Here is a 12484-nt window from a genome sequence, read left to right as displayed (position 1 = left end):
CTTTTCCCAATTTCCCCCTAGAGCATAGTAAAAAATTAAATAAACATAATTGGTATTGTCGCGTCCATAAAAGTCTGAACTATAACAATATATCTATATATTATTTAACCTGCACGGTGAACGCCGTAAAAAAAAAATGTAAACGCCAGAATCTCTATTTTTTGGTCACCTCATCTCCTACAAAAAAAAATGAAATAAATATCAAATGATCAAACCGTCGCATGTACACCAAAATGGTATTATTAAAAACTACAGCTTATCCCGCAAAAAATAAGCCCTCATACCACTTAATCGACAAAAAAAAAAAAAAATACGTATGGCTCTCGGAATTTGGCGACACAAAATAAATTTTCTTTTTTACACTTAGGTTTTTACTTGGAAAAGTAGTAAAATTTAGAAAAAAAACTATATATATTTGGTATCGCCGTAATCAGATTGACCCACAGAATAAAGTTAACATCTTGTTTTAATTGCACAGTGAATTCCGTAAAAACGGCGCGCAAAAAACCATGGAGGAATCGCTGTTTTTTTCATTTTTTACCCCACAAATAATTTTTTTTCCCGTTTCCCAGTACATTATATGGCAAAATAAATGGTACGAAAAACTACAACTCGTCCCGCAAAAATCAAGCCCTCATAGTACTAGATCGACGGAAAAATAAAGACGTTATGGCTTCTGGAAAGTGGGGAGGAAAAAACGAAAATTAAAATCTGAAAGTTGTTTACGACGGGAAGGGGTTAAAGGTTGCTGCATCTGTCTAGTAACAATTGCTATAGATTGCACATGTCAAAAAAATACTCAGCATCCTCAGTCACACCTTGCTCAAGGAACCCTTCAGTTTTTTGAGACACAAAGTGAGCAGCTCTCTTGACTCCAAAGCACATTGCATCCATGTTCCTGGAGGTTGTAGATAGCTAAACAAAAAGAACAAAGGTATAGCATGACGATCAACTAAAGCTCATTGCTTCTAAAATAACAAGAATTAATATGTATCAGATCAATGTAAAGATGAATTTCAAACATTGATTTACAGGGAGTTTGGATGTTCCCACATTTAAAAAAAAAAAACTCTATCCATGGGTTAAAGAGGCTCTGTCACCACATTATACGTGCCATATCTTGTACATGATGTGATTCGCGCTGTAATGTAGAGAACAGCAGTGTTTTTTATTTTGAAAAACTGTCATTTTTGATGGAGTTATGACCTATTTTGATTTATGCTAATGAGTTTCTCAATGGACAACTGGGCGTGGTATACTTTTTGGCCAAGTAGGCGTTGTACAGGGGAGTGTATGACGCTGACCAATCAGTGACTTATCAGCGTCATACACTTCTCTCTATGCGCAGCCACATAAACACACTATAACGTTACTCAAGTGTCCTGAGAGTTAATAGACATTACCTCCAGCCAGGACGTGATGTCTATTCAGAATCCTGTCACTTCTGTAGCGTCTCTGATATTTACAGCAAGGCAAGCGTAATCTCGCGAGATTACAATGTAACCTGTCATTTCAAACGAGATTACGCTTGCCTTGCTGTAAATATCACAGAGACGCTACAGAAGTGACAGGATTCTGAATAGACATCACGTCCTGGTTGGAGGTAATGTATATTCATTGTCAGGACACTTGAGTAACGTTATAGTGTGTAAGTGGCTGCACATAGCGATATAGCTATATCGCTATGTGCTGTGTAAATGAAAGAGGAGAAGTGTATGACGCTGATTGGTCAGCGTCATACACTCCTCTCCACAACGCCCACTTGGTCATATAGTAAAACACGCCCAGTTGTTCAATAAGAAACTCATTAACATAAAGCTAATATAGGCCATAACTCCTTCAAAAATAATAGTTTTTCTAAATAAAAAAACACTGCTGTAATCTAGATTACAGCACCGATCACATCATGTACAAGATAGGCCACTTATAATGTGGTGACAGAACCTCTTTAAAGGAGCTTCTATAAAACTTTCGATTCAAGCTTAATTGGAGCAGGTAGAGTTGTGTAGAAAATGTTGACAGAACAAGTAATAGTAAATGAGTCAGCTAGAAGATATGCAATGTTTGAGGAGTTAGTTACCTACCGTTCACACTGTTTGCAGAAATGCACTGACACTTGCTTGGGTATTCCTTCACTGATATCAACTTGTGACCGTAGACAGTCCACACACATATTTGCAGGGTTTGGGGGGACTGGAACACCACATTGACAACAAAGGCTACAAAAAAAAAAACACAAACACGTACAGATTAATTTTTAAAAACATTATAGGATCCATTCTTCCTGGTGAATGTTACAGATATCCTACGTTCTTAGGCCCCGTGCACACGGCCTTGCCAGTAATCATGGCCCTGATTACGCGCATGGACGGCCGCGGACAGACACTCACATTTTCAGCCCGGGCTCCCATACAAACTATGGAAGTACGGCCCGTAAAAAGCAAAAGATAGGACATGTTCTATCTTTTGCAGTACACTTCTACAGCCCGGACGCATGTCCATAGTCAATAGAAGTGAATGGGTGCGTAATTGTGGACCGCAATTACGGTCCGCAATTACAGACAATTTTAACGGTCAAGGGGCCTAAGGCCCCATGCACACTATCGTAGATTTAGTCTAATTACGGTCCGTAACTACGGCCCCGTTCACTTCTATTGCCCATGGACACCTTCCCGTATATTTACGATAAGGTGTCTGTGCCGTAGAAAGGCTCTGCAAAAGTTAGGACAGGTCCTATTTTTTGCTTTTTACGGACCATGCTCCCATACTTTATACGGGAGCACGGCCCACAAATGCGAGCAGCAGTCCGAAGCCAACTGTGACTGTAATCACGGACCGTGATTATTGGCACGGTCACGTGCATGGGGCCTTAGGCTGGGGCAACTTTTATAATTGTGTTTTTCTGCTGTTTTTTAAACACAAGTTCGCTTTTAGATAAGTTGGTGCCACAAGCTATAAAATAAACAAATATACCACGACCATGTTTTTATTAAGTTTTCTGTGTAAGAAGTTCATCCATCAAAATAGGAAGATGCATATAAGCACATAAACCAGGTATGAACTTTCAAATCAGGGGGACAACCAGGTAACTGGGGAAGGGGTGGGTTTGAAGATGTAAAAAATAGTGGAACAGGAGATCTAGGGCATCCTGTTCTACCTAAAATAGGGGCATCAGTGGTGATGGAAATGGAAACCCCTGGTTTCCATTTGTGTCAGTCAGGGCTTCGTTCCGACGGAACAGAGCCCTGACGCAGATGTGAACGAAGCCTAAGGCAGTTGCTTGTGAAGTAAATGAATTGAGGTCCCAACCAAGGGTCCAGATTTGAGGTAATTTTTTTGTTAATCACATAACACAAACGGAGATGTTTGACTTGGGTTGTTTTGGTTTTTTTTCAAGCAGCAGCTGCTATAGTCTACTTGGTGGCCAGAAAGACAAGAGAGCTTGGATTAGTTTGGGGATGTTATCAATATGTCTGTTTGCAGGGCTACCCAGGGGTCCTTCACCCAATTTCCTCCACTAAAGGCCCTTTTACACTGGGTGATTACAGTGCAGACAAGAATTCGTAAAACGCTTGATCATCTTCTGATCGTATCATTTTAAAAAAGTGAAATATTATAGTTTACACAGGGAGACGCGCTGCCGACAGGATAACGTATGGGGACGAGCAATCGGTGTCAAGACCGCTCGTCCCCATCCGTACCTCCGTGTGACAGGAGCAAACGAGCGCCAATCAACAATGTCTCGTAGATGGTCGTTTGCTGCACCGGCCGATTGCCGGCCGGTGTAAAACCCCCTCTACAGTGTGAATGGGGGTATAAGTGTGTTTCCAGAGGCGAATAAACTTTTGGCAGATCTACCAGGTGCGGAGCATGTTGCCCAGGGTATGACAGCCCTGGAATCAATAAGGGGAATAGCCAGAAACCGCTCCTGCCATCTGGGAAGAAGGTAGGTACCAACGCATTAGCACTTTGCAGTTGGTTTTGATTAAGGGGGTATTCTGCAGTGATTTGGAGGCAGAAGCCTAGATCTGTGACCATTGTTCAGCAGTGGAGCTGGAACCCAAATCTGCCTCCCAGCCTTGGAATGTTTGACAATAATGATGTGCCGGTAAGGTTTGAATACTGGGAGGATGGTTGTTCCTGCATATTCATTCAAAGGGAGTAAAAGGGGTTGCCTGGCCCCAAAATATTGATGCCCTATCCTTGGAATAGGCCATCAATAGTTGATGGGTCGGGGTCCGACTCCCGTCCCCCCGCTAAACAGCTATTTTGAAGGACATACAGCGCTTATACGAGCGCTGCTTCCCCTTTTCCTTTACTGCTCACACTGTGAATCGCCGACACGCTTGTAGAGGCGGATCACAGTATTATAGTCTTCTCCCCTTCACTTTAATTGAAGAAGGCTGTAATACGTGAACGTCCTTTTTAGCATTGATCCTGCGAGATGTAACCTCTCTCAGACGTCACACATCAGGCTGCACTAACTGAGAACAAACATCTGAGAGGCAGCAATGAGAAAGAGAAGACGGAGGAAACAGATTCTGATAAGGATTTGGTTGAAGGTTTCATTTTATGCGGCTTGTAAATAGGGTTTGTTATTCACTTATAAGGCATCGTACTAAGTTGTGGAATTTTGGTGCAAATATCGCAACTGAAATTCTGCAAAAAATACGCAATTTGTAAAGTTTAACTCCACTCAAATACTGAAAAGACAGATTTTGCCCAGTTTTACAGAGCTTTACTTATCTGTAAATATCAGTTCACATCTGCAGATTTAATAAATTTGTTTGCAGCAAGTTCCACAAAATTGCGGAAAAAGGTCACAGAGCAGACAGCCAACCTGTACTAGCCATGACATATTGACTACTAAGCCGTGCTCCCATGAGCCACCCAGAAATTTGTGTAGAAAATAATACAACTGTAGCTACTGGACAAATGTTGTGTCTGACACATAAAAATAATGTTAAAATAAAAAGTTTCTCACAACTACTGAAGTGGAAATCTGATTGGCTGGTTGCTGACACTTCTTAAACTATTTTTTTTATGTGTGATCACCGATACAAGAAGTAATTGACAGATGGGAGAAGAAGGCATCAGAACAAGGAGAAGGGGAAAGAGATGGGGTAAATGCACAGCCGACGAGATTTTATTATTAGATTACAGAAAAGCGGGTTTACACGTGGAGTCATGATTTAATTTACGAAATGCTCCAACAAACTAATGAAAAATAAAACACATTTTAGCTGCGATAGTGGTTTTGGGGTGCAGTGATAGCGGATTAGAGAACTCCTGGACTCCTCAGGATCACTACTTACATGTTCCCTTGGCTGCTTGTGGCTGGTCCTTTCATGTACTCCATCCTGATAAACCTGGAAAACAAGGGAATATTCAGCGATTTACAGTTATTTAACCCTTTCAAGACCGAGCTCATTTTGACCTTCATGACCAGCCCCATTTTCTCAAATCTGACATGTGTCTCTTTATGTAATAACTCCGGAATGATTTTGCCTATCCAAGCGATTCTGAGATTGTTTTCTCGTGACATATTGTACGTTATGTTAGTGGAAAAATTTGGTCAATAAATTCATTGCTTATTTGTGAAAAACACCAAAATTTAGAGAAAATTTGCAAAAATTATGATTTTTCTCATTTTAAATGTATCTGCTTGTAAAATAGATCGTAATACCACACAAAATAGTTACGATTTTATATATTCCATATGTCTACTTTATATTTGCATAGTTTTTTGAACATTTTATTTTATTTTTCTAGGACGTTACAAAGTTTAGAACTTTAGCAGCAATTTCTCACATTTTCAAGAAAATTTCAAAAGGTTATTTTTACAGGGACCAGTTCAGTTCTGAAGTGGCTTTGAGGGCCTTATGTACTAGATAGACCCCATAAATCACCCCATATTAAAAACTGCACCCCTCAAAGTATTCAAAATAGCATTCAGAAAGTTTCTTAACCCATTAGGCGCTTCACAGGAATTAAAGCAAAGTAGAGGTGAAATTTACCAATTTAATTTTTTTTGCTGAAATTAATTTGTAATACATTTTTTTCTGTAACACAGAAGGTTTTACCCGAGAAATGCAACACAATATTTATTGCCCAGATTCTGCAGTTTTTAGAAATATCCCACATGTGGCTCTAGCGTGATAATGGACGGAAATACCGGCCTCTGAAGCAAAGTAGCACCTAGTGGATTTTGGGGCCTCCTTTTTTTAGAATATATTTTAGGCACCATGTCAGGTTTGAAGAGGTCTTGTGGTGCCAAAACACAGTGGAAATCCCCCAAAAGTGAGACGGTTTTGGAAACTACACACCTCAAGGAATTTATCTAGGGGTATAGTTAGCATCTTGACCCCACAGGTATTTTGCTATATTTATTGGCGTTTGCCTGTGAAAGTGAAAATCTACTTTTTTTCTGAAAAAATATAAAAAAAAATAATATTTGCAAGGAATCAAGATTAAAAAGCACCCCAGAACTTGTAAAGCTACTTCTCCCGATTACGCCAATACCCCATATGTGGTACTCTACTGCTGTTTGGACCCACGGCAGAGCTCAGAAGGGAAGGAGCGCCATTTGGATTTTGAAGCACAGATTTTGCTGGATTGGTTTTCAGTGCCATGTCGTGTTTGCAACGCCCTGGAGTAAGCAAAACCGTGGAATCCCCCAAAAACTGATCCCATTTTCAAGACTACACCCCTCAAGGAATTGTTCTAGGGGTATAGTTAGCATTTTGACCCCACAGTTTTTTTGCTGAATTTAGTGGAATTAGGCCGTGAAAATGAAAATCTACTTTTTTCTGAAAAAACATAGAAATGTTTAATTTTTACAATGAATAAAGGAGAAAAATTACCCCAAAATTTGTAAAGCAATTTGTCCTGATTACAGCAATACGCCATATGTGGTAATAAACTGCTGTTTGGACTCACGGCAGGACTCAGGAGGGAAGGAACCATATTTGGCTTTTGGAGCTCAAATTTAGCTGGAATGGTTTTTGGGTGTCATGTCGCATATGCAAAGCCCCTGAGGTACCAAAACAGTGGAAACCTCCCAAAAGTCCCTTTAGGGGACTGGAACGAGCGATCATTAGGTTGCTGGTACAATACACTGCAATACTAATGTATTGCAGTATAATGTCATTTTACAGGCTCCTGTAACAGCGCGATCACTGTTCCTGTCCGTTAGTCCCGGGTTTCAGCTGTAATACACAGCGGACACCTGCAGAATATGGAGCGTGCACAGCGCATGAGCCCACTCCATAAATAACCCATCGCACCACGACATGCTATTAAGTCGTGGTGCGCCAAGGCGTTAATGCGCAGCGGATGGTGCAAAGTGAAAATTAACATTTTCCACTGATGTGCCATTTTAATGCACAATATATTGTGCCCAGTTTGTGCCACTGAAGACAAATACCTCATACAATGTTGAGCAGGTTCTCCCGGATATAAAATGTCATATATGTGGACGTAAGCTGGTGTTTGGGCACGCTGTGGGGCTCAGAAGGGAGGGAACGCCATTTGGCTTTTGGAGCGCAGATTTTGCTTGGTAGTAGTTCTGTTTGGGGTTTTGCTGGTATTTCAGTTTATAATGTGGGGGGATATGTAATCTGTGCGGAGTACATCAGGGCATAATAAGAGGGTATAATAATGGGGTAAATAAATAATAATTCGCAGATATGTGGCCGGTGTCGCACTGATAAATGGCGCCCGATCTTATCCGCTTTTGGAACACTCTGCACATTTTGCATCGCCATATTCTGAGAGCCAGAACTTTTTAATTTTTTCTCCAACGGAGCTGTGCGAGGGCTTATTTGTTGCGGGACAATCTGTAGGTTTTCATTGGTACCATTTTAGGGTACATGCGATTTTTTTTAATCACTTTTTATTAGATTTTTTTGGAAGCAAAGTGACAAAGAAACATAAATTCTGACAATGTTTTTTGTATTTATTTTTTTTACAGTATTCACCGTGCGGTATAAATGACATTTTACTTTATTCTGCGGGTCGGTACGATTACGGCAATACCATATGTGTATAGGTTTTTTATGTTTTGTGGCGATTGCGCAATAAAATCACTTTGATAAAATTATTTATTTTCTGTGTCCCCATATTCTGAGAGCCATAACGTTTTTATTTTTCCGTCAAAAAAGCGGTGTAAGGGTTGTAGTTTTTATTGGTACTATTTTGGGGTACATGCGACTTTTTGATCACTTTTTATTCTATATTTTGGGAGGGTTGATGACCAAAAAAAAGTGATTCTGACATTGTTTTTTAATTATTTTTTTTGCGGTGTTCACCGTGCGGGAAAAATAATATTATAGTTTTATAGTTTGGGTCGTTACGAACGCGGTGATACCAAATATGTGTACTTTTTTTTACATTTTCATTTTTTTCCTATAATAAGACTTATTATAGGAAAAAAGCATTCTTTTTTTTTGTAACTTTTATAACTTGTTTTTACACTTTTATAAAACTTTTTTATTACTTTATTTTTTACTTTTTACTTGTTTTACTTGAAGCCTGGCAGCACTGATCGCTGCTATAATACATTACACTACCTAGGTAGTGTAACGTATTATAAACTGTCACTGTGACGCTGGGAGTCACACTGACAGGAAGCTTATGAGGACCAGCATCCGGCTGGTTCTCATAGGCTGCTGTGCATGGCAGACCCGGGGGCCGTAATACGGCCCCCGGTTCTGCCTTGTAACCGACTGCAGCACCAGCAATCGGTCCCCGGGAAAGTTTGTTGCTACAACACACTTTCCCTGCGATCACATGACCGGGACCTGAACTAATCAGGTCCCGATCATATCTCCGGGACCAGAGGCAGGTGATAACAGCGCGATCCGGGTGTCAGCGCTAGTCTGAGACACCCGGATCGTGCTTTTAACACCCACCGTGAATTCACGTCGGCACTGCACAGAGCCCAGCAAGTGCCGACGTGAATATACAGTGGGCGGTCGGGAAGCGGTTAAAGGTGATCATGAAATACCAACTCAATTCAACTAGTTACATGCCTACAGATTCCAGCTTTAGGGTCAGTTCACACGTAGCGTAAATACTAAGGATTTTTCAAAACTGAATTCGTTTTTGTGGAAAATCCACAACATAATACAGTAAAAGCAAAGTGGATGAGATTTGAACAAATGTCATCCACACGCCGCGTAATTACTGAGCGGACAAACCGCTCAGAAGTTGACATGCGGTGCGGGTCTTTAATCGGCGGCATGTCCATTTTACTTGCGTAAATGCTGCATATTTGTTGAGCGTTTTCCCCATTTAATTCAGTGGGAGATAAAACCCACAACAAATAGCAGATAAAAAAAACGCAACACAGAAAAATAAAAAAAATCTTATACTTACCCAGAATTCTGTGTTTCTTCGTCCTGGCCGGCATGCTGGGATGACATTTTCATCCCATGTGACCGCTGCAGCCAATCACAGGAGGCCGGCCTGCAGAGGGGCGCTTCCCCATGGCTATATAAGTATGAAACTTTTTTTTTTTTTTGGTGCAATTTTCCACAATTTGGTGCAGTTTTTCATCGAGAATTCCCTGCGGCGCACCGGGCATACACGCGGTTTGCTTTTACGCAGCGTATCCGCCCTGTGTGAACTTATCCTTAAAGGGGTTGTCTGGTTTGAGATCCCAGACTAAGGCCCCATGCACACAACCGTAATAAATCGGACCCATTTACTTCTATTGTCCACGGACACCTTCCCGTTTATCCCGCCTCAAAAGATAGGAAATGTCCTATCTTTTGCTTTTTACGGACTGTGGAGTACGGGCCAAAAATGCGGGTGGCTGTCCACGGCCTTCGGCCGTGCCCGCAAGCACTTGCAGTGATTACAGGCTCGGCCATATGAGGGGGCCTTAGGGTATATTCAGATGTTGAAGTGTGGTTAAAACCGAATAAAAACAAAAAAAAAGCATGTGTTTTTGTGCCAATTTTGTGCGTTTTTTGATGCGGTCGCGGTAAAATACAAAACTGCATAGAGAATAAGCACAAAATCACGGTAAAAGCGCATGCAATTTTTGGATGTAACAAAGTGGAAGTAGGTTTTGTTTTCTCTCAACTTTTTTGCTGCGAATTTGAATTTTTTCTGAGACAAAAATGCAACATTTCTATTTGTTGTGGAATTTCCCGTCCCCAACAAACGTGCGACCGCTGCACAACAGAAGGTAACACGCTGTGGATTCCAAAAAATGGCTACCGCAGGTTCAAATTTTTTGCAGCGTGTGGAGAATTTTAAAATCTCATTAAAGAGGCTCTGTCACCAGATTTTGCAGCCCCTATCTGCTATTGCAGCAGATCGGCGCTGCAATGTAGATTACAGTAACGTTTTTATTTTTAAAAAACGAGCATTTTTGGCCAAGTTATGACCATTTTTGTATTTATGCAAATGAGGCTTGCAAAAGTCCAAGTGGGTGTGTTTAAAGTAAAAGTCCAAGTGGGCGTGTATTATGTGTGTTACATCGGGGCGTGTTTACTTATTTTACTAGCTGGGCGTTGTGTATAGAAGTATCATCCACTTCTCTTCAGAACGCCCAGCTTCTGGCAGCGCAGACACAGCTGTGTTCTCGGGAGATCACGTGTCGGACGAGCGAGGACACATCGGCACCAGAGGCTTCAGTTGATTCTGCAGCAGCATCGGCGTTTGCAGGTAAATCGATGTAGCTACTTACCTGCAAACGCCGATGCTGCTGCAGAATCAACTGTAGCCTCTGGTGCCGATGTGTCCTCGCTCGTCCGACACGATGCAGGACCTGTGAGTGACGACACAGCGTGATCTCTCGAGAACACGCTGTGTGTCTGCACTGCCAGAAGCTGGGCGTTCTGAAGAGAAGTGGATGATACTTCTCGTCAGAACGCCCAGCTAGTAAAAGTAGTAAAAACGCCCCGATGTACGCACATAATACACGCCCAGTTGGACTTTTACTTTAAACACGCCCACTTGGACTTTTGCAAGCCTCATTTGCATAAATACAAAAATGGTCATAACTTGGCCAAAAATGCTCGTTTTTTAAAAATAAAAACGTTACTGTAATCTACATTGCAGCGCCGATCTGCTGCAATAGCAGATAGGGGTTGCAAAATCTGGTGACAGAGCCTCTTTAACTTTGCTGCTACTGTAACATGCTGTGGAATGTCTGTCCGCAAAACAGGGCTGGAAAATCCGCAGCAATTACACTATGTGTGAACAGAGCCTTAAATTGCCATTTTTCCCAGTCAGAACGGATCGCTTCGCTCATGTGACAAGTATTGCAGCATTTACATTGGAAAAAGAACACCCCAAATAAATGAGCCGCAAGATGGGCTAAAGGGAGTAATATAGTAGAGGTTGCTGGGGCGTACGTGATACTTTGGCTAGGCATATGTGTAGTGTAGGCCACGCTTCACCCCACACTAATAACGCAGAAAGCCGCACCCCAGCCATGTTCTGTATATACTGACCCGGCGGCTGTTGTCACTGTCCTGTTTCATGAACTGCTGGACGGGCTCCCGACAGTCACAACGTGAGGACCTCGGCTCCGGGCACAGCACCACGTGGAAGGAGAGAGACTTCCGCATGACGTCATCTCCCGGAGGTCCTTAGTTCGGGTGACCGCAGCACTGCCTGTTCGGCGCCGTTAGTCCGCCGTAGTGATTTTTAATTATTATCGGTCACGTAGAGATGTAGTGGTTGTGCACTGAATAGTTTGTCTACCGGCACGCATGTCTGTAGCAGTTTGCAGAACAGCAGCAGCAGCAGCAGCAGCAGCTTTGTGCCATAAAATTAGCACACACCTCCCTTTCAAAGAAACTGTAGACACAGTAGTAACCAAGTTAACCAACGTTCCTATTTCTGCAGTACCCATAACGCTATTAGACGCAGTGCCCCTAAAGCAGCCAGTATCCCCTCGTAGTAGTAGTCACAATATCACCATAAGAATAATAGCCACAATGTCTCATACAAGTAGTAGCCACAATCCCCATAACATATTATAACCTATATATATATTTGCTTAGCCAAAATATCATGCTCAAGAAATCACATATCCATATTCATTAAACCAAAGAAAAAATCTTGATATAATAATATTTAATCAAAATAATTTTATTTAATCAAAACAAATAATTTACAATCCCCATAACAGTAACACCCATTGTCCCCCACATAGTAATAGTCAAAGATTCCCCATAACTGTAGTAGCCACTGCTTGGTCAGCTATGCATTTGTGGAAGTTGGTAGAGCTTTTTTTTTTTTTCAGGGTAACTAAACTTTTAAAAAGCTTTTGTGATTAAGTGAGAGGTCAGAGGTTTTGATCAGTGGGGGTCTGAGTACTTAGACCCCAGCGATCACTAAAATGAAGTGGCAGAAGCGCGGGTGTGCTGCTTAGTTTCTGATCGGCTTTTAGTGGAAAGCCAAGCCATCAGTGTACAGACTCACTTTTTCTTTTGAGTCCGTACATCGCTCACTTGGCTTTCTG

The 12484-nt window shown here is 41.6% G+C and overlaps 1 protein-coding gene across 1 annotated transcript in view; it reads right to left on the bottom strand.

Moving 5' to 3' along the window:
• Window positions 1-11704, bottom strand: part of NMD3 (NMD3 ribosome export adaptor) — a 49388-nt gene extending 37684 nt beyond the window's left edge. Inside the window, exons 1-4 of the mRNA XM_075861568.1 lie at window positions 11469-11704; window positions 5316-5369; window positions 2085-2219; window positions 819-915 (exon numbers count right to left, since the gene is read on the bottom strand). Of these exons, the coding sequence (XP_075717683.1) occupies window positions 819-915; window positions 2085-2219; window positions 5316-5359 (276 nt within the window). The 5' untranslated portion in view covers window positions 5360-5369; window positions 11469-11704. The remainder of the gene's footprint in view (window positions 1-818; window positions 916-2084; window positions 2220-5315; window positions 5370-11468) is intronic.
• Between the last annotated feature and the right edge of the window lie 780 nt (window positions 11705-12484).

This window comes from Rhinoderma darwinii, chromosome 4, assembly GCF_050947455.1.
Source record: "Rhinoderma darwinii isolate aRhiDar2 chromosome 4, aRhiDar2.hap1, whole genome shotgun sequence".
NCBI lineage: Eukaryota > Metazoa > Chordata > Amphibia > Anura > Rhinodermatidae > Rhinoderma > Rhinoderma darwinii.
Note: the sequence above shows the minus strand (reverse complement) of the source record. Positions and strands in the feature narration are given on the sequence as shown.